Source organism: Rhipicephalus sanguineus, chromosome 7 (genome assembly GCF_013339695.2).
Source record: "Rhipicephalus sanguineus isolate Rsan-2018 chromosome 7, BIME_Rsan_1.4, whole genome shotgun sequence".
Taxonomy (NCBI): Eukaryota; Metazoa; Arthropoda; class Arachnida; order Ixodida; family Ixodidae; genus Rhipicephalus; species Rhipicephalus sanguineus.
In genome coordinates, this window is record NC_051182.1 from 12,753,166 (window position 1) to 12,780,719 (window position 27,554).

The window sequence follows — 27,554 nt, forward strand, 5'->3', positions numbered from 1 at the left end:
TTGGGAAAGAAGTTAGCAAATGGTCGTGTGTATTTCAACAACGACAACTAATATGTGACTGCTAAGTAGAAGCATGTTATTAAAAGTCACGGTTGGGAGTGCAACAACAAACACCAGATGCAATTTCATTTCCTTTTATTGCAGTGATGACTCTACGTTTGTTTTTACATTGAAGCTTTTAGTACGGCATATCGCACACATTCACTGTTAGTGCCTAGGTGCACATTGCAGAAGACAACCAACAATATATAATAAATTCGTGTTGTTAAAAGGTTTTAAACCTGTTCAAATATATAGTGTGGCAAACACATGTTTGCATTGAGCAGAGAGACTGGCCTTGCATGTGCATTCTCCCTGAAAATAAGCAAATCAATTATAAGCATGCAAACAACATTAAAACTGTGGTAATTTTCGCGGGGTAAAATGAGACAGCTGCCACATGCATAGTGAATCCGAGAAGCTTTAAGCAACATATTGCTACTTTTATAACACTAGAATGAAGAAGTGACAGTGTCTCCCCACCACCCCACGGCACGCGAAAACGCCAATCGTGCAGGAATCTGGGTATTGGCATGCCTCATCATCGCGCTCATATATGCCGAATCGCCACTACATAACTCTTTCCGTGTCACTCTTGAACAATAATTTCACAGCTAAACCGGCGCGGGGAACCATGTATCTCGCCGTGAAGGCACACACTACATTTTAGGCAGCGCAGAAGGGGGGGACGGCGCTTTGTTTACACACGAGCGCTACCGCTGGTTGGTGTCAATTCTCGTACATCATATATAGATTACAAAACGTAAGAAGAAATACTGACATTTACGGCCTTTTATGGCACTTGTCTGCAGGCAGAGGGACTCCACCTGGACGGCCGCGCTTGTCGTCTCGCGTACTCCACAACATATTATATGGTCAGCGTTAAACGCCGCCTCTCCTTCGACAACACATCTCTGTGTTTCCTTTGCAAGGTCAAGGATCGCGCTTAGAGATACCAGAGGCTCGTAAGCCGCCTGGTTCTCGAGACGTGCACGCTTTTGTGTCGCTTCCATCACCTCTCGTCCCGCCATGTTGAAACGTTCTCCGCGCCACCTATAGGTGCTGGAAAGTGCGACTATTTTCCATCCCATTCCGCACCCTGAACACTTTACGGTCTTTTTTACCGTGGCTAGATCGTTCACACGGCGGATTAGATACACTTAAAGTCAAATGGTATCACAAAACTCCGCAAGTATGCTATACTTCAAAGCACATGTGTGCCTTTCAGAGACGTGTTCACCGAACGAAAAAAAAAAAAAAACCAGGCGACTGTCACACAGGAAACAGTACAAAATTGTAAGCCCTATTATGCTTCAAAGCTTCAACCTAGTGGCTTATGTACTCATATAAATAAAAAAACAAGCTCGAATCATGCAAAAAAAAAAACTTATCTGACGCTGTCATTCCGGAGCCCACGAAAAACACGTCCGTCCTCTAGCAGAACCCTCGCAGAATACATGAAACGTAATCTAGTGAGCAATTCATTAAACTAGAGCTCTAAGAAATACATGAAACGCCATCTAGTGAGCAATTCATTAAACCAGAGCTGGCTACATACATACTACTACAACTACAGAGGAGTGAACGACCCACACCCTAAGGAGCCTCGCCCCTAAAAACTGACCAGCGGTGAAGCGCGGCGGCATTTATACACGTGCCGTCGAATATTCCAGCGTTATCGCTGGTTGTCGCGCAAGCTCTAGAATAAGCTCGAGTGTTCGCGTCTTGCGCGCAATCTTAGCAAAATGATCTAAGTAATCGCGAAGCTTCTCGAGCAATGAGGCGCGGTTTGCGCTGACCGTTGCTGACAGTCTTTGTGGGCGAAAACCGAATACAGCATAAGTGATAATAAGAAACGCACGTTGCAATGCCCCCCTCTGAAAAAGCATCGTCCCGATGCTTAAAACAGAACACGGGGGGGGGGGGGGCAATGCATGCAACAATAAATAACAAAAAATTCGGCAGATCCCACGTACCGCGGGAGTCGATGTTATGCGAAGCATGCGGCGGGAAGGTGACTGTGGCGTAATCTTTTTACTGAGCGAAACGTTACAATGTGACGCTAAAGATTTGTATAAATTTTATACGCACACATACGTGTTGAAGAGCCGCATATGTGTTATATAACCAGTTGCTTACAGTTGGGTAACGCTGCCAACGGCAACGTGGTTATTACAAACACCAGAAGCGGTAAGCTGATATGTAATGCTTACACTTGTCCGTTATGATGGAGAACGCACGCACGTTTCACGAACCAGTGTGCACGTGTGGAAGAGGCTCTTGACAGTTCTTGAAGAAGGTCATCATCACCATGGTAAGTGAGTACCAGCAGCTGGTCATGACTTGTTATCGGATCCGGTCGTGATCGCGGTGACGAGGGGCCAATGTGTAGCGAAGTGTGCCGTACAGCTGTTGGAAATCGTGCATCCCTCGGTCATTTCGTCGACAAATTGTCTTTCGATAGAGGCGAGGACATGTCGGAACCTGAAGTCACCCTTCGCGTTGGTGAGCTTTAGGCCGTCGAGGCTGGAAGGTCTGGATAGTGCTACGTAAACCAACATCAGTGGATGACGCTTGTCGTATTCGTAGACTACCTGGGCGTATGTGGCCTACGTAGCCCAGTCTACAAAGCGGCTGTCACTCAATCTGGCATCATTCTAGGTCAGCATGAGGCCATCGCCCAGCCTCGTAAGAAATGAAGAGGACACTACGTCGTTCTAGCGGACTAAGTGCACTTTACGGTGCGATGATGTGAATATCACACGTAACTTTCGTGAATGCCGAGCAATGCGTCAATATAGGAATATATATATATATATATATATATATATATATATATATATATATATATATATATATATATATAGGAATACAAATGTAATGTTTATTAGACTGCTATGAAAGCGGAACCAACACCGGAACCACAGACGTTAATCTGATATGACGCCTCTATCGTAGGAGTACACATGGGGTATCATGTAGGAGTACCACGTAGGGTTTATTGCTTTCTTGCAAAGTTAGATAGCCAGCACCATAACCACAATTGACGTTGCACGGACATTACACCTGCATATAGGCTGTTTTTCTAAACCAGTTCATAGACCTGGCGTGGCTCTGTGGTAGAATACCTGATTGCCAAGCACAATGCTTGGGTTCGATTCCTGCTGGGATACTAATTTTTATTCTTTCCATTCGTCGGGTCACCGCTGCCGATCACGATTTTTCTTAACGCTCTCGCATTTAAGTTACTAATGTCTGTTCTCGCCATTCCTGGGTAGATATAAACTTTCAATCACCTGTGGCGCATACCCATACACCACGGCACGGGTTAAACGGGTATGTGCCACACGTGTCTGGAGGAACGGGTTTGACGACGTACGCGACAGGATTTTCGCGTTATTCATATCATGACCCAACAGTCATATTCGCCACATCCTCCTACCCTCCCATGCCAATTTTGGTCGACACTAAGTAGGCGACCATGAGAGCACCCAGACGTAGGCGGCTAGATAGATAGATAGATAGATAGATAGATAGATACGTAGATAGAAACGCCCAAAGTGCCAAAGGTTTGCTAAGAAATTCTTCGCATTTAATAAAGCAAGAAAGTACAAGAAACAAGCACAAGCAAGATAGTACAATAAAAATAAGCACAAGCAAGAAAGTACAATAATAAAGTAAAAGTACAGCCCTGAGATTCACTGACGCGCGTGATATGGCTTGAGGCGCACGACATGGACGACTTCACGTCGCGCACGGCGCCGCTGAGAGTTCGTAATGCCGTCAGGGACAACCTCGTAGTCGAGTACGCAGAGGCGTCGAAGTACCCTGTACGGTCCGAAATATCGTCGAAGAAGATTCTCACTAAGTGCCCGTCGGCGTATTGGCGTCCATACCCATGCACGGTCACCGGTTTGGTATTCCATGTGGCGTCGTCGAAGGTTGTAGCGGCGGCTGTCATTAGTATGCTGGTTCTTGATCCACAGGCGGGCGAGCTGTCGTGCTTCTTCGGCGCGCTGTATGTAGCTGGTCACGTCGATGTTTTCGTCGTCGGTCACGTTTGGTAACGTGGAGTCGAGCGTCGTGGCCGGGCTCCGTCCGTAGACCAACTTGTCTGGCGTCATCTGCGTCGTTTCCTGTATGGCCGTGTTGTACGCGAAGGTGACATACAGAATGATGGCGTCCCACGTCTTGTGTTCCACGTCGACGTACATGGCCAGCATGTCGGCGATGGTCTTATTTAGACGCTCGGTGAGGCCGTTGGTCTGTGGGTGGTAAGCGGTGGTCCGGCGGTGGCTTGTGTGGCTGTATTCCAAGATCGCCTGAGTTAGGTCAGTCGCAAACGCCGTAGCTCTGTCGGTGATGAGAACCTCTGGGGCGCCGTGTCGAAGGATGATGCTCTCAACGAAGAACTTGGCTACCTCAGCGGCACTAGGGCAGGGCTTTTGTTTCGGCGTAGCGGGTGAGGTAGTCGGTAGCCACGACGATCCATTTATTTCCGCAAGTCGACGTTGGGAACGGCCCCAGGAGGTCCATCCCGATCAGCTGGAATGGTCGCCGAGGATGCTAGATCGGCTGAAGGAAGCCTGCTGGTCTTGTGGCGGTGTCTTCCGTCGCTGACAGTCTCGGCACGTCCTTACGTAGCGAGTGACGTCGGCGGCAAGGCGTGGCCAGTAGTACTTTTCTTGTACTCGTGCGAGCGTGCGGGAAAGTTCGAGGTGTTCAGCCGTCGGCTCGTCGTGCAGGGCATGCAGAATTTCTGGTCGCAGTCCCGGAGGTACAACGACAAGGTAGCTAGCTCGGGCCGGAGAGAAGTTCTTTACGAGGACGTTGTTTTTCAAGGAATATGATGCCGATCCTCGCCTGAATATTTTTGGGACAACGATGGTCCTGCCCTCTAGGTATTCCACTAGACCCTTCAGTCCCGGGTCGGCTCGCTGTCGTTCGGCGAAGTCGTCGGCACTTATGGCTCCCAAGAAGCTGTCATCATCCTGGTCGTCGGGCAGTGGGGGGTCGACGGGGGCACGAGACAAGCAGTGGGCGTCGGAGTGTTTACTTCCGCACTTGTACACGACGCTAATGTGATATTCTTGAAATCTTAGGCTTCACCGTGCGAGGCGACCTGAAGGGTCCTTCAAGTTGGCAAGCCAGCACAAGGCGAGATGGTCGCTCACAACTTAAGGACGTGCCGTAGAGGTAGGGGCAAAACTTTGACGTAGCCCAGATGATGGCGAGGCACTCCTTTTCTGTTGTGGAATAGTTGGCCTCTCCCTTAGACAGCGATCGGCTAGAATAACTGTTAACCCTTTCCAGCCCGTCCGTCCGCTGCACAAGGACGGCGCCGAGTCCTACGCTGCTTGCATTGGTGTGAATCTCCGTATCGGCGTATTCGTCGAAATGCGAAAGTATCAGAGGCGTCTGCAGGCGTCGTTTCAGTTCATGAAATGCTTCGACTTGCGCTGTTTGCCACCTGAATTCGACGTCGGTCTTCGTGAGCTGCGTTAGTGGCTCGGCGATCCGTGAAAAGGCTTTGACAAAGCGTCTGTAATAGGCGCACAAGCCGAGAAATCGGCGCACGGCCTTCTTGTCGGTGGGTGGCGGGAAAGCGGCGATGGCAGCTGTTTTCTGCGGGTCTGGGAGCACTCCAGTCTTGCTGATCACGTGACCCAAAAACAAGAGCTCCTCATACGCGAAGCGGCACTTTTCTGGCTTCAGGGTGATCCCGGAGTTCTTGATTGCTTGAAGTACGGATTGAAGTCGCTGGAGGTGTTCGTCGAAGTTCGAGGAAAACACAACGACATCGTCCAAGTAAACAAGGCAAGTCTGCCACTTCAAGCCAGCTAATACAGTGTCCATGACTCGTTGGAAAGTCGCAGGTGCCGAGCAAAGACCGAAGGATATGACCTTGAACTCGAACAGGCCGTCCGGTGTTATGAAGTCAGTCTTTTCTCGGTCTCTCTCGTCGACTTCGATTTGCCAGTAGCCGGTCTTGAGGTCCATCGAAGAAAAGTACTTCGCGTTGTGGCGTCAATCTAGGGCGTCGTCTATACGTGAGAGAGGGTACACGTCCTTTTTCGTGATTTTGTTCAGGCGACGATAATCGACGCAGAAACGTAGGGTCCCATCCTTCTTCTTCACTAACACCACGGGTAACGCCCACGGACTCTTTGAAGGCTGGATGATGTCGTCGCGTAGCATTTCGTCGACTTGTTTATGGCCTCACGTTCTCGTGTCGAAACTCTGTACGGGCTCTGACGAAGTGGCCTGGTACTTTCTTCTGTTATGTTGCGATGTCTTGCGACCGGCGTCTGCCGAAGTCGGGACGACGATTAAAAGCAGTCCTTGTATTGCAGGAGCAGGGTTTTGAGCCGGTCTTTCTTGATCTTCGGAAGGCTCGGGTTGACGGTCGAAATCTCGTTCGGGACCTCGATTCGTCGAAGCAGGTTCGGCAGCATCGAAGAGGGTGAAAGCATTGCTGGCGGCCACACATTCGTCGATGTAGGCGACCGTCGTACCAATGTTGAGGTACCTACATTCGTGGCTGAAGTTTGTCAGCACTACCTTTGCTTTACCGTCGCGCAGCTCGGCTATACATCTTGCGACACAAATTTGACGGATCAGGAGTAGGTTCTGATCGCCCTCAATGACGCCTTCAAGGTACGCAGGTTTTTCGGTGCCGACGGAAATATTACGCTGGAACGTGGCGGAATGGTCACCTGCTGTTCTATCACATTCAATGCATCGTTCCCTGGCGTCGCGTAGGGGCGTGAGCGCTTTGTCTGAGGTTAGTGTTATCGACTCAGACCTCGGGTCGATGACGGCGCCGTGGTCGCTTAGGAAGTCCATTCCAAGTATCACATCCTTGGAGCAGCTTTGTAGGATTACAAAGCTCGCAGGATAAGTCCGGTTATTGATGGTGACTCTCGCCGTGCAGACACCAATCGGCGTTATCATGTGGCCTCCAGATGTCCGGATTTCGGGTCCACTCGAAGCGGTCTTTACTTTCTTCAGCTTGGTGGCGAATGGCCCACTGACGACGGAATAGTCGGCCCTAGTGTCGACGAGAGCGGTGACGTTGTGGCCGTCGATGAGAACGTCGAGGTCGCCAGTTAGTCGTCTTGCGCTGCGGTTGGGTCGCGACGTCGGGTCACGGCTGCGTCGGTTTGTTCCGCTGCTTCCATGTTGCGTCGTCGGGTCTTCTTCGGTCCGCGAAGTTTCGTCGGCAGGGCTTCGTCTGCTTCGCGTCGTGTTCTGCAGGTCTCGTCGCGTTGTCGTCGTCAGCGGCCGCGGATGATATTCGGCATTTCGTCGTACAGCAACCGCACCTCCATCGATTGCTGCCCTTAGTTTCCCGGATACGGGCTAGGCGACCGGCCCCGGTTTGGGCCAGTGTACTGCCGGCGATGCGGTGAGATGTCGCGGCAGGGCGACGGCGAGCGGGAAGGTCGTAGTTCTTGCCACTGTGTTCCGGTGAGATAGACGTCGATGTCGCGAGGCCGTTCGCCTGGCCGCGTGCGCGGCGCGTTGATGGCGAATCCGCGTAGCCCCATCTGTCGGTAATGGCAGCGGCGGTACGTGTGGCCGGCCTCCCCGCAGTGGTAGCAGAGCGGGCGGTTGTCAGGGGCGCGCTAAACGTCGGTCTTCCTCGGCATGTATCGCTGGCCGGCCGGCGGTCGATATGACGTCGGTAGTAGCAGCGGTGGTGCCTCGCGGCAGAACTGCTGGGTCGGCGCGGCGTCTTGACGTGGGCGAGTAGGGGGGTCGTTGCGTCGGGCTGCAGCAGCATAGCTTATTGCTTGCAGCTGCGGCTGCGCTTACTCAGGGACGCCCAGCGACTGCTGGATTTCCTGTCGGACGATGTCTGCGATCGAGGCATCTTGAGGCTGGCACGACGGGAATAAAGTCCCTAGATTGGTCCCTGTTCTTTCTTAAGTACCGACAACCATTGAAGCGCCGGCGACGAATCTCATTGGCTAACGCTCGTTTTCGGCAGCCATGTTCTTCCTCTTGTAGAATTCACTCACGATTTGGCCCTAGCAATAGACAAAAGTATCTTAGAAGAACTTCTTGTTGGGCGAGTTGGTGCATGACTTATTGTAGGGTATGTGCGCAAAGCTCGGACGAACACAGGAAAAAACGATGTAGACAGAAGGAGCGCAAACTATCAACTGATTTATTCTTTCTTGAAATAGCTTATATAAGCTTCTTCAAACGTCACAAGAAAAGTGGATAAGGAGAGAAAGCAAACAAATCATGCCCACCTCATGTCAAGCAAAGAAAGAATAAATCAATAAATTTTCAAGAAAGAATAAATCAGTTGATAGTTTGCGCTCCTTCTGTCTACATCGTTTTTTCCTGTGTTCGTCCGAGCTTTGCGCACATACCCTACAATAGACAAAAGGCAGGCAATTGATTGCATCTTTCTGGATTTTCGCAAAGCTTTTGACGTTGTGGCTCATGACCTACTTATTAGCAAACTACACGCCTACAAGCTGAAGAAAAATGTAATTTCATGGATATGCGAATACCTGTCACATAGGCAGCAGTCTGTAGTTCTCAACGGTATCTCCTCTGAAGTCGCTGCGGTCACCTCTGGAGTACCCCAAGGCTCTGTCTTGGGGCCTGTATTATTTTTATTGTACATTAATGATATCACTAGAGGCATTACGTCATCTTTCAGGATGTTTGCAGACGATTGTGTGGTGTATAGAGCTACTGATAGTGAATCAGATTTTTATGACCTTCAGAGTGATTTAGATAAAGTTTCAACGTGGTGTACGAAATGGGAAATGTCTTTAAACGTTTCGAAATGTTCAGTCATCACCTTTACAAGGAAACGCTCACATAAGGCATATGAGTACAAATTAAATAACATAACTTTACGCAGGGCTACGGAATATAAATACTTAGGAGTTTTACTTAGTTCAGATTTAAGGGCATGTACAGGAAATAAGAAGAAAGGCAGCACGCAAATTAGGCTTCCTACGTCGAAATTTTGGACAATTACCTAGTAATTTAAAAGAAAAGCTGTATTTCACTCACGTACGTTCGATACTTGAGTACGCCTGCGTCAGCTGGGATCCTCATACTCGTCAGTTAGTCGACTTACTAGAAAAAATTCAGAATAGGGCTGTTCAATTTGTTTTGGGGAATTGCGACAAAAACCTCAGCGTTTCTGAGAGCAAGCGTGCACTTCATTGGCAGGACTTAAAGGACAGACGAAAATCACTGAGACTCAAATTTTTTCACAGCATTTATCATTCAAAAACAGGCATAGACAGAAACAACTATATTGCAGTACCATCATATATTTCGCGTAGAAGGGACCATGCATTGAAAGTTCTTGAATTTCCTTTTAAAGGTGACACTTTACGTTGTTCATTATTTTGTAGGACCACGAGTGAGTGGAATGCTCTTCCGTCAAATATTGCAGAAATTCAATGTAATGATGATTTTTACCACGCTTTGTGTGTAGAAATGAATGACAGTTGTAGTGATGTATATACCCCCCCTGCTGTAATGCCTGCAAAGGCGATGCAGGTACTGAATAAATAAGTAAATAAATAAATGCTGCCGCGTTAATAGCGTTTATTTTTTGTGGAATGCTATGCAGCTTTTTATATAGATGGGTTGTTCTTCTCTTTTTTTATCGGATGTTCTTACAAATGTATAGATTCGTCATGAGTTGTTAGTTGTGTAGATCTGGTTTGCTCTGCTGGGCAGACGATATGGAGGGTCATGTGACCGAGTCAGCTGCTGTATATATGTGTGCGTGTGTTTTCCAATAAAGTTCAGTTGCGAGTTCAGCGCCTGTGTCGTGTTTTCTTCCTTAGTCCTCGTCCATTTGTAGCGCTGTTTTTTCCTTCACAATGATGAATCACCAACTAGCCCAAGTTTCTCTTCTATAGTCGGGTACAACTTTAGAAAAAAGCGGCATTTGCACCTCAAAGGCGGATGCACACGCGCTTCCACCAATGGGCGCGCGCTCTAGACTGACGTCACGAGCCGGACGGCCGGTGCCTCCGCTCAAGGAGAAGAAGCGGGACTATTTCTTTGCCGCGGAGGCAATCGGCTGCCGCGCTTCGGTCATATGGGCGGGGCCTCTCCTTTTTTCTAAAGTTGTACCCGACTATAGTGTTGTATCGGTCGTTTTGGAATTTCCTCTACAACGTAACAAAGCGCACTTAGCCCTAATGAATATCACAAATGTTGCATAATTCATCTTATTAACAAATCAAGCGCAATATAAAAGTACCCTAACGAGAGCCACATGATGATAAATCATGTCGTTGGTTTTATTCAGTTGAGGTTAATGGCTTCTTCGTAAATATTTGGTTCCATTTACGTGAACCACCCTGTATAAACGCGATACAGGCGGCACCCCTAGAAGCTGTGATGATAGAGCATGATGTATCGTCAACTTAGACGTTACGGTCACACAATAGAATACACAGTGCCTACGGAAAATAGCATGAAATGGCTTGTGGGGCGCTAATGAGAAAAACGGAGTACTTCGTATTATGTTTCTCAAATCCTCTTTCTAACATCATTAAAATTTTTGTCTTATAATTTCCATTATTATATAGCAAACTGAATTACACTGTTTTACTAGATTGTAAGCAGAATATTGTTACTGCACACTCTATGCACGCTCAGATTACTTTACCTTCGTCCTCAACATAGCCTTGACATAACAGTAAACTCACATGAAATGTAGTCATGTGAAGTAGCAATGACGCAGACAGTTAAAAAATAAGAATGAAGCAGAAAATGAATTTGGGATCATGTTACAAAAGACATTACAGTAAACAGACGGGCAAAAAATATGCAAAGGCCTACGCAATATATGGGAGTCAAACGAAGGACAGCAAAGAGAGCACTTATGTAACAATAAATTTTCCTTAAAAGTCCTTTAAATAATTTAGGTATAGTATGCCAAAGTATATTCTATTAGGTGAAAGTTTGTTCTATCGCATCTAGCATCGACATTGGTAGTGTGAGGGTGTTAGGATCTCACTTGCATAAGGCAATCTTGTCGTAAGTCAAGCTTACACCCATGAGGTCTTTCAAATCGCTGATATGCCAAAGCCGCGAGGCGCAAAGCAACCCTATTCTTCCATTCTTCAGACTGGAACGAAGCACTACGCAAGACAAACTTTGATAACGACACTATAGCGACACCAAAATTTTAGTGAAAGAAGCCGCATGCATTGGAGTACGCAGCACAGTACAGTGACTCCGAACACGTGCCAAGCCACCGACTGCGCGTAGGCGTTCGCGTGCTTGTTTTCGTCGAGATGGCTCGAGCGCCATCAAGTTACTCCGCTCGACCAATAAGGACGCATAGACCTAATCGCCCGTGCTCGCTATAGCACTCTGGCGGAAAGATAAAAAAAAAAAAACATGGCTGATCCCTCTGTCATAGGAATCGGTATAACACGAATGTGGAAACGTGCCTTCACAGACGTAGTTGAGCGTTTGTTGTGCATTCTTTCGCTTCAAGCGCGAAGGAATGAATGCTACAGCATCAAATTGTAATGTTAGGCGAAGAACGGCAAGCCGCTCGAAACTTGCAATGCGCTGCTGAAGCAGAATGGACGCGCGGAAGGAACATACACAGGATGAGCGCGAACTAGCTGTCACAGTTGTAACTTGTTTCTGTGTGAGCAGCGCGCTCCTTTCACAAAAGCGGCCGCTGCAGTGAGCGAGGTGACCTTCCTGCTCTCAACGGAAACTTGCAGGCAGAGCGCAAGACGTACAAACCACCGAGATCACGAGATAAGCGCCCGCACGAGCGACCACGCCCTGTCGAGGCGCGCGCTAATCCGCGTGGGGGACGACTGTTAAAGCGCGCCATAGAGTTAATATACTGACTCTAGAGGAAAAGCTCCCCAGAGGGCCCATGCATTGAAACCTATAACCGCATGTGTTCCGCCATGATGGAACAAAACAATCGTTGCCAGCGTTGCCAGACCCTGAGACGCTCGCTATATTTGACGGTAGTAATCAGTTTTAATCTACCAACCTAAGCCAGCTACGCGCTGTTCAGAGAACATCAGCTGTGTTTTGATGCGTGAAGCCGTGTGTTAGTGTACGGCTGTCTGTGCAGCTGGTCCGGTTGCTAACAGTTAAAATTTCCGCCTGTTTGTGCATGGTTTTTACTAGGCACTCCCTACCAAAGTTTCTCCGTTCGCTGGCACAAAGGTCACTCGACAGATTCGCAGCTCGAAGCAAAGTCCGTAGGCCGTGGTCGCGCGCTGATTCGACTTGCAATGGCGAGACACCTTTATCCACGTTCTTTTTCAGCTCATTGCTGCCGTACTTCAACGCAGAGAGCCGTAAAGCAGAAAAATGTTGATTGCAGCATGCAGCGGCGAATGTGAGTGAGACATCTCCCGAAAGCTTCAATCGAAACTAAAGTTACACGGCCCACGAAGCTTTATCGCCGTTAAAAAGTCTAAAAAAAATTGGCTTGCGACTAGTTCGTACATAACTTTAAGGGCTTGTCTCATCTCTTCTTTGCCGTCCGTCCTGGTTTGCACTGAAGTTTTCAGCTTGAAAGAAAAAAGGGCTGTCACATGAAGTCGAGTGGTATGCGGCGACAGAAATCGCACACAACGGGACACTATGACAACTACGAGATACACGACGCGAACGAAGTTTCAGGGGCTTTAACACGACGCGCAAACCGGCGCAATCGGCCGCAAGCACACACTCGCGTACTCGCGAGTGTTGATATGGTGGTGCCATCTAGTTAACCAGCCTGCAAACGCTCTCTTCCGCGCGCAGTAAATTGCATAAATAGCCGTCGTATTCTTTCGTAAAAGTATTCAAAATAAACACAATACAATATCGGCAAGTTTTTAATTGGGCAGATGCTTCTTTAGGATTGATATGTGATGGCAAGAATGGCAACGTTCCAAGATGTCAGCGTTCTTGTGGTTATAGTTCTCGCGGCCCAGCTTTTCCTCTAGAGTCAGTATATTAACTCTATGAAGCGCGCTCTTCGAGCCCTTCGCGCCATCTCGCTAGTGACGACGAAAACACGCTGTACCGCCGATCTCTGAGTACCGCCACCGACAAATGGTGTACATAAATAGCTCGCCGTTAGCATAGCAGAGAACATGCCGTCTGTGGCGGAGTCGTTTCGCGCTGCGCGCTGGCGTTCGAGAGGTCGTAAGTTCGACTCCCGGTGACGGAACTTCTTCTTATAGTTTTTTTCTTTGCCATATGTTAGTCTTTATATTTTACAACGTCATATCCGTGACGGAAATGCGTCAGTGGAGCCGTGGTGGACCCCGGCACAAAACACTTTCGTGTTAAAAATTGCAGTGGCTTAGCTCGGCTATGCCAGGATATACGTAGCGTTAGCAAAGGTTCAGCTGATTATTCTGAGCTTTCCAGATTGTCTAGGATTATTAGCCTTCTTCTGTTCATTCTTCGTACGCTGAACCGCTAATTGCCAGGCAACTACTTCGGGATCCGATGAGATAAGCTTCTCGGCTCTTCTGCGCCGTTGAGCAGCATTTGCGCTCTCCTTCTCCATGGCGTTACCCACCTGCAAACGCCAGTCAGAGGAGCTATCAAGCGGCTCCAGCACAGTGTCAGACGGCGACTGCACAGCGAAGGCGAATAGCTGCGCGCGCGCTGGCGCCAATCCCTCTGCCAAGGCTACTACGTCACTCCTCTGGAAAGCGCATACCTGCGGCGGCAAATCGCGCGCGGCGGTGGCGGAGTCTGCGCGCGCGCCAGCGCCAGTTTGTCTGCCGCGGCTACGAGGCCACTCCTCCCGAACGTGCAGACAAGCAGCGGCGAGCCGCGCGCGGCGGTGGCGGAGAGCGCGTGAGATGCCGGCTCGGGTGAGCCAGCTGTGTGACATCACTGATCCTCGCGCATACGCAGCACGGCTCATGACGATCCACGCGAAATCGGCTCCGGCTAGGCAAGTGTAGCTAACGCTACAAAACAACGTCGGTGTTGTTAGTTTTATTCAGGTGGCTACTGGCAGCAGTATCAGCTTGAGAAGTGGAGTTCAGCCTATGATTATTGTTTCGCACGGTGGTGTTTCTATAGCAGCATCTTGTATCTTAAGGTACACGATACGTTATCGACTGTATCGGATATACATATACACATACTATTTGTGCGAGGCGTATCGCGTTACAGATACAAGATACCAGAGTCTTTCAGATAGTATCTAAGATACATGTATTTTCGATACTGCCCAGCACTGAATTCTAATAGCATAAGAGTTTTGGTAATTGATTATAAATAGTTACCGTCGTAGACTTAGTTACTGGACTGACGCTTATAAAACGCCCTAGAAAATAAATCATTGCGCCATCACAACAAAAAACTCGCCATTGGAGACTGTTTCTTAAATGGCGTCCGGCAACCGGCTCGCCATTTAAGAAACCGGCCGGGTCGGTCTAAAACCCGACATCGTCATCAGCCACAGCACAAAGTGCCCATAATGCCTTACAGATGTGTAGCGGGTACCACGATCCTCCGAAGAATGACGAAAAAATTGGGGGACCCTTAAGCTTCGCCTTTAAGAGTTGAACGCGATAGCGAAATCCGGCCCCTGTGGCGCACGTCAACCACTAAGTGCATGCTTATTAATGTGTATTGTTACACACACACGCACACAGACACGCGCGCGCGCGCGTGATGTATCTATAGTAATGGTATAGGTTTTCGATCTAAAGTACTTCCCTGTGCAAGAGTCGAGACATATTTCTCACAATGCCTCACAGATGGCAGCACATTATCTAGCGTTTGCTGTTTGCTTGATCAACGCCTCCTCTAGAAAGCAGGCGTTGGCTTGATATGTTTTCCGCTAGATGGACATAGTTGTCCATTTTTAGAGCTGTTTGAAAGTTCGTGTGTGTTTTTAGCGGCGATGGCTGCACTATCTTGGCCTTTTTCGAAGCATGGCGTCGCGCAAAAAATGTAGTTTGATGGCCTCGCCAATGCGCCTACAAATCGCCGAATGGGCTCATTTTTGTCGTGACACCTGCTGAACAAAATGCGTTAAGGAGACTCCTTCCAGTACATGGCATTTATGTAGTTTTTTTTTTTTTCGAAGCAGCTGCAAGTAACATTGTGGCTTTGTGGTAGGACATCTGCATGGCACGCGAACGGCCCGGGTTCGATCCTCAATGGGACCGAAGATTTTTATTGTTTATTTTATTTGCATCTTTCTCGATTTTTCGCTCACAAGCGTCGGTAGCGACGCCGACACCGTCGCCGACGCCGACACCGACACCGGAATTTCTGCGACACGAGCTCTCTAACGCTATCGCGTTAAAATGGCATAGTTGGTGCTTCGCTACTTCAGAAAAAATACGATGATTTATGGCGTAGCGGCTACCTTGCATGTGTACTTGTGTTAATTTCCCCAAGAGAGTCTACAACGGGCTCTAGAAAGACCGCTTTTCCAGCTCTCGCTGTGACTGTGCTGCGTGTTCCGCGCAGGCCTGGCGATTTTTTTTTTTATCAGGACAGCGGTCTCGCACATCAGAATGCACTGAATGACGTGCTGCTTCTGAGATCGTGCTCACTGCCTTGACACAAAGCATTGAGCCCGCTAAGAAATCGTAATTGACTTTTGAGAAAATAAATACTATGAATTTGAATTGTATACTGGTTTGTGCTAGTTAGTAGGACGTGGTAACGGGTTTTACACCTGTCCCACTTTTTTAAGGAGGAGGGCAAGTAACTATATCACAAATCCAATGTTCTTTTTTATGATTACCTTAATTTCATATTTTTGCATTGAGAAAAACCGTTACAAACTGTTACGGAACATTTTTTTTTTATTCCGGAACAGAAACGGAACGGAACTTTCTGCGGTGGAACGAAACTAAAACCGAGACGAAAAACATTTCGTTCCGACACCCTAGCAGCAAGGCCCGTCGGCATTTGTACATGCGGCATCGAACATTCGAGTCTTATCGCTGGTGGCCGCGTTAGATCCAGAGTAATCTCAGCTGTTCGTGTTTTCGCGCTCAAGCCTTTAAGAGGATTCTAATATAATCCGGAAGGTTCCCAGATATTAGGGCGCGGTTTGCGCAAGGCAGCGGCTACGCGTGCAACGGGCTAGTTACATAAAAATAGCAAAAGAAGCGCGCGTGGCATATGCACACTATTTCCCACAACTTGAAAAAAAGAAATGACCGTACGCGTTGTTTTTTCAGCACCCAAAAAGCTAGGGTAGCCTTGCAAGCAGCTGACTTGCCCAATCGCTCACTCAACTTGTGATAAAAAAAACCACGTTGGATTCGTTTATTGTGTGCTGTGTAGTCTACAAATTTCCATTATCATGCGGGAAGTACACTATAGGGCAGACTAAACGGTGTCTGAATGACAGACTACGCGAGCACAGCTATAACGCGAACAAGAAGAACAAAACTTTATTTGCGTAAGACTTTGTTGCCTCTAAAACAAGGCAACGCTGGCCCTCGTCATCCTTTCGGCCCTCCGGACAAGCCTGAGCTGGTCCCCGAGGGCAGGGCTGGACAGCAATCCCTCCCACCTCAACGCGAGATAGAAGTTTCCAGCGGGAGGGCTCCTGGCGGCACACTGCAAAGGCTGGGTGCTCCCCTAATCTGTATAGCGGTATCGTTATCGGCCGGTCTAGAAATCAGTTCACACAGAAATAAAAGAAGCCGAAGCTATAGCAGAATCGGGAAACTTGCGTCTGAGCTCGCCATCAATTTCTTTGTCGGAAATCACGTTCCTTGCATTTAGAACACGTGCAAGACGAGGTGTGTTTTCTCGCGCATGTATAAAAAGGGTATGAAGGGCATGAAATTACAAGTGGCGACTGATTTTTCTTCGCGAACGTGACACCCAGGTATACCATGACGCTGAAGCCTTCCAAAAAGTTGCCTCACGATGCAGAAAACAGTTATCACTGATTCACCTTTTTGCGCAGTCTTCACGCTAAAAAAGAATCTGTTGACCTCTTTTTGAGGAACGTTTGACTTTTTAACTTTTACCGAAACGTCGTCTACTGATAACCATAATACCGCACAGTTTACGAACTACAGTTGTGCGTCAATCTGTAGGAAAAATATACGGGGTGGTGGTGTGTCGATTTATGTTCATGAAAGCGTGAAACACAATATTGTCAAAGAGTACACTGTAATATGAACTCGTTTTGAATCTGTCAAGGTAAAATGTCAAAGCCTTATAGTAGCTGCTATATATAGGCCCCCTTCTGGAACTATGTCTAATTTCCTGGATTTCATAGATGAAATACTCGAATACTGTGAACGAAATGGCGCACGCATAATTATTACAGGAGATTTTAAAGGGGCCATGTCACGGTTGCCCGAATATTCGTGGTTTTCAGCGAAAACTAGAAGTAGATGGTCTATTATGCCTATACAGATTTAAAACGTGGGCTGTAAAAGAATATTTCGGTGAAAAACAAGCCCTAGAAGTCGCCGGCTGTAAACCCCATGGTAAACCCCACCCACCGCCGGCGACCGCCATTTTGCCATGGCGCGTGTGAGGTCATGCGCAGCACGGAACGGAGCCGTCGTCTTCTACCAAAGTTTCAGCCGCTGCAAATCGTTCAATTTCAGTGCTAAGCTGAATAAAGCTAAAATATCTCGATATCACGTGCAGCTGACCACGGAACAATATCGTTCGCCACAATGCAGACGCTTGGACAGCTAGGTGCTTGTTACTTCACTGCTCGCAAGTGCACCAGTGTTGCCTGACTCTCGGGCCGCTCGCGGGTTTATAAAAATATTCGATTATAAATGAAGTGCTCGACCGAATGCGCTAAAATTTCGCCAGCTTATTTGTGAGTGCACAAGGATTAATCCACATAACAGAGATTGTGATCAATAATTGGGTGTCATGACCCCTTTAACATAGATAAGCTGTGTTCAAGTAGCAACAAATAAATCTTTCTAGACCGAATGCATTCTTTTGATTATGAAAATACAATTGATGTAGCTACCAGGATAACAGAATTGACTGAAACTGCATTGGATTTATGCTTCACTAACTATAAAAGTGAGATATGCACAGGGGTTCTGACACCTGGGGTGAGCGACCACCTACCGATTTTTGCATTTTTTACGTGGTCAGTAAAACAACGAAGTCAAGTAAATCCTACGCACTGTCGGAAAATTAACCAAGAAAACATTAACATTTTCAAGAAAGTTGCCGCGAAAACGGACTGGCACTGTATTTTCAATAACACTGACCCTTTGAATGCCTACGACATTATTTATAACAAAATTTGCAGAACTTTACGATCTAGCGTTTCCGACTGTGGCGTATACAAAAAACAAGAAGGCAAGAAAACCATGGATTGATGCCTCGCTTTTAAAAAGGATGAAGGCAAGGCAAGAGATATGTTATTCACTGAATTCATAAAAACAAAGCGCTTACAGTTCTTGGTGGAGTTCGAGCAGGTCAGGAATAAGCTAGCATCTGATAATAAAAGGCGCGAACTAGCTATTGCGAAAATAAGTTTGCAAGTATACTCGGTGATCAAGAAGCCATTTGGAACACTGTCAACGATCTTTTAGAAAGCAAGAATTCGAAGACCATTTCTGAGCTTCAAATAGAGGGCACATCTTGCTCCGGTACTCTACCTGCCAATATGTCCAATGATCATTTTTTGACATCAGGGGCTTTCGATACTTCAGTTTATGCCATCCAGCCCTACAAATCGTATATTACAGCACGTATCCCAGAATCTATTTTCCACGGATGAATCGAAAGTAGCCTTGTTGATAAAGAACTTAAATAACAGTTCTGTTGTTGCCTTTGACGATATAAAGGCTGAACCTTTCAAAGCAGTTTCATAGCACATTAGCGCACCATTTGCCCATATTTGCAACCTTACTTTGAGCACTGGAACATTTCCGGACAAACTGAAAATAGGTGAAGTATCTGTTGTTCACAAAGGTGGTGATGAAAATGACACGAGTAATGATAGACCCATATTTCTGTTTCGCACATTTTCTTCGAAAATTATATAACGTGTCATATATGTACGAATCGCAAACTTCTGTAGCTCAAAAAAAATTATAACAGAACATCAATATGGGTTTCAGAAGAACATGTGTACTGAAAAAGGCCTATTATCTATTAAAGATAAAATAATTGTTAATTTTGAGCAAGAACGCCACACAATTGGAAGAGTTCTTGATTTTAAGAAAGCTTTTGATTCCATTAAGCATGAAATTCTTCTGCAAAAGCTTAATGAATACGAAATAAGAGGCTTGTCCCTTAATTTAATAAGATGTTATCTTAATAATCGGTTTCAGTATACAGATATGAAGCACTCAAATTCTCAATTGGGCAAGATAAAATACGGCGTTCCGCAGGGCTCCATACTTGGGCCGCTTCTGTTCCTATTATACATGAATGATATAGTAATGTACCTCTAACGTATATTGTACTATACGCAGACGACACTAACGTATTTTTTGCGGTCAAGATATATCTAGTCTAGAAAAACAAGCAAACCTTTGGCTTAACAGTTTGTCTATATGGTTGAAAACAAACCAGTTAGAATTAAATATTAAGAAAACAAAGCACATTATTTTTCGACCTCGAAATCGTTCCATTCTCCGTAATACGCAGCTCATATTTAGAGGACTTGTTATTGAGCGCGTTCAGACTCAGTAGTTCCTAGGCGTAATTTTTCACGAAACGTTGAATTGGTCCAATCACGTAGATAAACTTCATACACACGTATCACGGTCCATTGGCGTAATTACAAAAATCAGGTGCTTATTGCCCCTTTGGGTGACAAAGCAGCTTTACTACACTTTAGTTTATTCGCGAATACATTATTGCCTGTTAATCTGGGGCTCGACAACAGAAACAAGTAAAGTTGTTATTCACAGATGGCAAAAAAGAATGCTGCGTATAATCGAAAAAGTTCCGCGTCGAAATGCCTTTAGCTACACTTTTTCATAAGCATGGCTGTGGTATCGGACGTCGAACGCGACGCCCGGAGAACAAAGGGCACGGCGCCCGAAGCGCCGGCCGGGAGGAAGTACAGCAGCAGGCGGTAGCCAAGCAGGAACTGGTTTATTTAATACAGTGCCGCGCATATATGTACAAGGTGGCGCCCCCTAAGGGCAAAAAATACTTTTTATGAAACCGAAACTGGAACTCACATACCACATCATCCCCCCCTAGAATGAAAAGGACATGTGGGCTTTAAATCCTTATACAGTGATTAATGACAAATATACCGTATACAACCTTAAAAGTACACACCTTAACATCCCCCCCTCTTTTTGGTGTAACGTCCAATTGGTGAAAAGGAACCGGCACGAGAAGGGAAGAAAAGCAAAGTACACAGCGTACTCTAGCTGAAGACACTGATACAAATAAAATACAACAAAGAATTCACAGCATACCAGTGTACCAAGCGGTAGAACTTATAACCATTATACAATAAATAGATGCACAGCATACACACAAGAATGCACAAGTATGGCACACTGACTTCAACAAGTGAGTGAAAAAAGAATAATTTAGGACACAAAGTCCTTAAACCTGGACGGTTTTTAAAGACGATAGTCTTTCTTGGGGAACTTAAACGCAGAAATTTTGGTCTGTCTTTCTGTCTTTCTGTTTGTCGGCACGTCACCCGATTCAGCCAACCGGCCAAAGTTGAACCACTTGCTTACCGCCCACCCATCTTGAACTGGTACGGCTGTTCATACTTGTGAACGTTGTCGATCAAAAAAGTAAATATTACGCATATCTGGGGCGTAACATCATTAGGTAAGTATTAGGTGGTGTGTTCCTTTAATAGAAAATACATAGATACGCAATTTTAAAGACCTTGATGGTATGCGTTTAACGTTGAGACAGTAACGCGTTTATTAAAAGATTGCCACAGCTGAAGCGATCAGCGGTCCAAGCCGAGCAAGCGCGAGCGCCAACAACAACCGTCTTCGTCGTCTTCTTTCGCAGGCGTTCTTGTTTGCGCCCTACCATGTTACAAATCACTCCCCGGCGTAAAAGGAGCCATCCTGGCGACCTAAGGAACAGGTACAACTGGTGGGTCATAATGCGGCTTCAGTCGATCGACGTGAACAGTCTCGCGGCCGCGACGACGGCGGTCTGTAGATGATTGAACAGGCTCAATCATATAGTTAACTGGGGATGCTTGACGTAGGACGCGGTAGGGGCCTTCGTACTTAGGCAGTAGCTTTGTGGAAAGGCCAGGAGCGGAGGAGGGAACGCGAAGCCACACCAACGTTCCAGGCGAATACGACTGAGGAGGCAGGTTTTCGTCGTGACGGTCCTTCTGGCCCTACTCGCCCTACAATGTTACAACCCTACTTTCTTAAGGTGCGCTGAAAATGCGACTGCGCTGAAACTTGACTTCCTCCGTGCCCTCTGCACAAGCTCATGTTGTGTTTCGGTTTCGGTTCAGTATTGCATTGTACGAATGACAGGGGGCGCCGATCTGGCATTCCTGTTTTACCCAGTCGATTTGTAAGTCAGAATTTGTGGAGAGTACTCGTTGAGTGCGGACGTTTCTTCTGCTTCGGCGCATCGCGCCGAACAGCGTGTTCGGGCTGGCCGGCGTCCCCACCGGTCGCGTTGGTCACCGCCGGTCTTCGCCTGCCGCTTCGCCGGGACTACCAGCCCGCAACACAGCACTCATGTTTCCCGACGTATTACCAGATGGCGTCCATATCTCACGCAGCACCTCTTCTATCGTCTTTAGACGACATTTGCAGCGAAGCACGCAGATACGCGGCCAATTTTTTACACAACCGTTTCGAACGCCGAGGTGGATTTCGTTTTGAAGTGCTCCCTTGCGGAGCAGTAAGTTGTGTATCTTCAGATGAGCCTACTGGCTCAGTTACGCGCTGCTCAGGCACAGCTGAGAGCGTAGAGGAATAACTAGAGTCAGATGACTCGCTTAAGCGTCCTTCAGCGTTGGTTGAGGACGGGAAATGACAACGCGACGCATGGGAGCCTGACGGCTCTGAATCATGTCCATTATTGTTAGAAGAACTATCTGCATGGGGACTGGGCACGGCAGTCGAGCATTCGTAAGGTGCCTGTAAAGAGTCCTGCGACTGCCGCGCATATATGTACAAGGTGGCGCCCCCTAAGGGCAAAAAATACTTTTTATGAAACCGAAACTGGAACTCACATACCACAATGGCATCGTAGAATTTGAAAATATCTTTTATAAAAAGCTAGCGAGAGTCATCTACGATCAAATCAAATTGAACGCAGATACATTTAAGGATGATTACTCCCTGAAACCACAAGCGTATAGTTTTGGAAAAGCCACCTATTACAGTGAGAGGATTCGAACCAACTACGGCAGGCAAAAGCTAACACACCTTATTCCTTCGTTTCTTAACTCAAACAACGTCGTCATCACCATAGTGAATGAAAGTCGATCATCGGCAATCTTCAAAAAAAAAAAAAGATACACGCTTATCTACTCACGCTTCAAACATGGTATGTTGGTTGGTTGGTTCCTCAGTACCTTGGCGCAACCCACTCCGGGGCTTCACCATGAATGGTTTTTATGTTTGCCCTTACACTTGCGCGGCGCTTGTTTCACAGGGCATGTCCTAGCACACAACTGATGCAGTTTGGGCGGCGCGGAAAAAAACGACAGAAACACCCGAACGTAGGCCTCTCTTCTTGAGCCTATGTGACACACGATGTAAGTAAGGAATGACTGCCACCTTCTGCCTTCATACTGGCTGTTCTTCGCCAACATGGTTGGCTATTCTGATTTTTCTTCGCAACGCCCCCGCCACTGAAATCAGCAGATGCGTCGGGTAACCCGCTTCCTCAAAGCGAGCTATTTGCGCTCTGAAGCTGCCGTCAACAGCGTGAGGGCAGGATCTGGTGAGTTCATTCCATAGAGTGCAAGTGTAAGGGCAAGCATAAAAACCATTTTGTTGAATGTGCCGACAAAGTTGTGTACAGTGTTTCCCTTTCCTGTGGTCTAAAATATGTTGGACAGACGGGACGATGCCTGAACGTCAGGTTACAAGAACACAATTTGAAGGTACGGAAGAGAAATGACGGATTCCTTGCCCAGCACTGTTCTCAGTGCGGCTTTACTCCAGCGTTCGAACAGACCGGGGTCCTGGTCAAACATGCAAATTATCAAACCAGAGTGACCATTGAGGCCTCGATTACTGCCAAGGGTAACTGTGTCAGCAAGCCCTCGATTGCATTGACCCCAAAAGAGCTGGCTTTTCTTGATAGCGTAAACTACGGTCCACACCACTGATATGCTTTTCGTTGGCTTTTCTGTGCATTTGTTCATTATGTATTTCGTCATGTCCGATAAGTGTTTTCTGCTTAACCTGTTCACGATGGTTACGCGATTTTTTGTGAGCGCTCACGTGATGTGGTATGATGACATATATACAAGTGCGTTTTTTCAATAAACCCTCAGTTGGAAGACAGCGCTCGTCTCTGTTCCCTTTCTTGTCCCTTGTCTGTTCTGCGCTGGTTGTTGAAGAAGGAAGTTTAGCGCCTACCTTTCGCTACGTCCATGTCGTGTTTCCTTCTGATATGTACCGCGCTAATACACGCTACGTTTCGCACGTAGTCTTCGTTTAGGAAATACTTCGGGCACAGCACACTTGCTCTTGTAGGTTTGACGATTTAGCTCTTAATAGCAACGGCCAACTTTGCAGCCGTCTTCTCATCTCGAGGGAACTTGTGAAATGCGACCTCATTGCAACCGTATGCGTGCTATTGCAGCCGAATGATGAGCCCGCTTAAACACGGAGCATAGGCTGTTGCCAGTGCTGGGCAGTATCGAACATACATATATACTCTTTGGGTATCTTGTATCTGTATCGCGATACGTCTCGCAACACGAATATCTGTATCTGTATTTCCGATACATTCAATAATGTATCGTGTATCTTAAGATACAAGATACTGCTATCGCAACACCACCGTGCGAAACAATTATCGCTGGCTGAACTCCGCTTCTGAAGCTGGTAGTGGCGCCACTAAGCCACCTGAATAAAACTAAGGGCAGCGACATAAATTTATCTCTCTGCCAGAGTCCTCTAGTGAGGTCAGGTGATGAGGTCTGCGCGTCCCTATCGGTGGAACAGAGTCAAGTGGCAGCGCTCGCGCAGTCTCGACACAAACACGCGCGCGAACGTCTACACCCAGCCCACGTAGTTCTTGTTTTCTCGATTTTTTTCTCGTTTTATTTGTGTCAATTCCATGACTTCTCTTAGCCACGGTTCTGTGCCACGCACTCTAATGAGCGCAGCGTCTGTCACGGAAATTCTTATGCCGCTTTCGTGCCGTTATTGAACATTCTCTTGCGTGGTGCTTCGTTACGAAATCTGAAGAATGCAAGAACGGAGTTGCTTCGCGTCTCATGGCTTTCACACACCAGCGACTTGAAGGACTTCGTGGATGTAAGTTTGCCTTACATACGATGACATTGGCTTATATGCAGATAATGTTCTAAGGACTATAGCTCTACCGATACCGATGCTCGATCTATTAGAAGAAGCCCTTACCTAGCAAAAGATATCTCGGTGTACCGTATCTTTTTCTTCTTGCTATCTTTTTTCAAAGTTTTTTTGAAGTAATAATTTGATTGTTAGCACAAACGCTTTCTTATCTGCGCTTCTTTTAGATATGATACATTTCCTAGGTCTCTATTGTTTTTTCCGGTGTTGTCGATGAAATATCTCTTTTGTAAAGGGCTACCAAAAGAAGACCTCGGCTTTGTTGCTACTTTTAAATGTCTGCGTTATATTTGCTACTGTTTACACATTTATACTTTACTTGAATTTACTGTTCTGCCAAGGAGATTTTGAAAACGAATATATAGTTATGTGGGAGTGCCTTGAGTATACACTAATAATAATATTTGAGGTTTAACGTCCCCAAACCACGCTATGATTATGAGAGACGCCGTGGTGGAGGGCGTCGGAAATTTCGACCACCTGAGGTTTTTCAACGTGCACCTAAACCTGAATACACCGGCCTTAAGGATTTTTTCCTCCATCGAAAATTCGTCCGCCGCAGCCAGAATTCGTTCCTGTGACCTTCGGGTCAGTAGTCGAGCACCATGAGTACAGTATAAACCATTCTACTTTACCGCTTAATAAAATAGTGAAATTAAGTTTTCATTATAATAATGGAAATTATTAGGAGCTATCTTATAGATTTGAGATGGGGGATTCGAGAAACATTTATACCAAATGCACCGTTTTTCTCATGAGCGTCCGAACTAGTATTTTCAGGCAATTTTGCATAGGCAGGCAATTTTCTATTGTCTTAACAGGTAAGCTGACGATACTTCATCCTTAATTGGCATAGCTAATAGTGGTACCGCCTGCATCGTGTTTCTATACTCATTCACTTTGAATGTTTGATACAGAACCCCCTGTCTATATTACTTATAATTTTTTCCCTTTTTTAGGCCTCCCTGATTTTTTTTACTATTCCTAGTCGCCAGATCATCGGAGCTGTAAGTGGCAATAGCGCGAATAGCGGCGGTGTCCTGCGACGCTTTGTGCAACTATACTGCCATGCACTCTTATTTATTTATTTATTTATTTTGGTGTGATTGCGTTTAAACCGACAAAAAGAAACTGTTATCACCACTCAGCGCAAGCCGCGCCGCAATGTTTCGGAAGCTTCGCAATTTTTTCCAATTGTTCTGTTAAAATTACGCGCAGGACGCCGCGAGTAGTCTAGTTTAATCGGGAGCTTGCGCGAGCTCGTGTGATAACGCTGGAAGCTGTGATCCCTGATGCATGAAAGACGATGCGTTCCGCCGATGATCGGATTACCGACGATCGACGAGTGTGATCGCCGCTATCACCGTGGAGCGTGCTTTGTTTGTTCTTCCAGTTACTTAGTTTTCTTGACTCAAGTTAGCTCAGTAAAGAGTTTCGTTTCTACAATTTGACTGCCGCCTTCATATTCGACGCTATACTACGTGACAATACAATACGTCTGTGGCGTTTCCTGGTTGCACATGTTTTTTTCGTTGAAGAAATATTGTTCAAAAATTGCACGTTAATGAGTATATTGATAACGAACGCTTTACACTAGAAGATACGTAGAATATGAACAGTCATTTCTGTTTTATGTCTTCTACGTATGCACTATGCGCCATAAAAAATGTCGCTACCAGCTTTGTTGCTGCTGTACACCGTCCGGGGATCCAGTATTGCGTAGCGGTGGCTTACGGACAAGGTAAATGTCCACGCCGGTATTTGCACCATCGTGACAAGGCTTCTTATTGAAGTTCTTGTGATTGGATGACAACCCGCTAGCTGGTCGGCAAGCTGAGTAGCGACTCCCATCAATTACAAAAGGAAAAAAAAGCAAGAACCGCTGTCAGCGAAATTTATAAAGAGGTGTCCTGTTAAGCAGCTTAAACAAACCCCAGTAAGCTTTTTTGGAATTGAGCTATTGTACTTTGAGCAAGAAGGACAAAACTTGTAAGATACTAAGAGACATTTCATTCAAATGAAACAAGGTTGGTCGCAGTTAATAAATTTCAAGCAGAAAGTTTTGTGTATTGAGTTCGCTGCACATTATATGGATCTATAATAACAAATTTGCGAATGTATCGAAGTATCTTAAGATACAATTGGCAAGTATCGTATCGGATACAATTATTGCGGCAGTATCTTGTATCTGTATCTCAAATACATTTTGCCTCAGTATCCTGTATCGTATCGCGATACAAATTCAAAGTATCTTTGCCCAGCCCTGGCTGTTGCAAAGGCCGTAGAAACGCTACTGGTGAACTTGGGTATCGCAAGAATCTCTAAGCGAGCGAATAGGACGGAGCGGCCGTAAGCAAATCCTTGCAAACCAACCTGCTTCCCTTGGCGCAGGCGCGTCCCTCCCGATGACGTCACTCTTCCGCCCTCCTCTCCTACGCTCCGCGTGCCCGAGGGTGTCCGGCGGCCAACGTTTGCCCGCATATAGGTCATTGCTTAATTCAATATCGCGAAAAAAGGTATGCTATGAGGTGTCAAGATTGCGAATTACCAATAAACTCGATAAGTGAAAACCGCGCGATGCGCTAAACAAGGCCTACAACGAAGCATGTAAATTAAATAGAAAACCAGCACCAGCAATACAATATCGTACTGGTATAGCGCAGCTCAGTTTGAGCGTGAAGGAAAGAGGCAACAACGGAGAAGGAAGCACAGGCAGCAGGATGAGCGCTAATCTGCAGTACTTGCCCAATCTGCAGTACACACTAGCAAGAAGAGGCACTCAAGTACAGGCCAACCAGCCACTAGCCGTTATAACGAAATGCCCAAATGCGCTCCCAGACCAAGCGTTGTTTATCGTCGTAATAGAAACTGGGACATGCTAGTGCATGCAAAAGTAAACCCTCATTCTACTAGCCACATCATGCCTTGTTTTCGCCCAACATGCAAGACTTGCAGACACCTTCAAAATGACACTATAGTTAAAACCACCCGAAGTGATTACGTCCATCCTATACAATCTAGCTATAC

General features: G+C 46.6%; 1 protein-coding gene across 1 annotated transcript in view; it reads left to right on the forward strand.

Annotated features, from left to right (window-relative positions):
- Positions 1 to 27,012, forward strand: part of LOC119400583 (THAP domain-containing protein 1-like) — a 58,217-nt gene extending 31,205 nt beyond the window's left edge. Inside the window, exon 4 of the mRNA XM_049417728.1 lies at positions 26,919 to 27,012. Within this exon, the coding sequence (XP_049273685.1) occupies positions 26,919 to 27,012 (94 nt within the window). The remainder of the gene's footprint in view (positions 1 to 26,918) is intronic.
- The last annotated feature ends 542 nt before the right edge of the window (positions 27,013 to 27,554 follow it).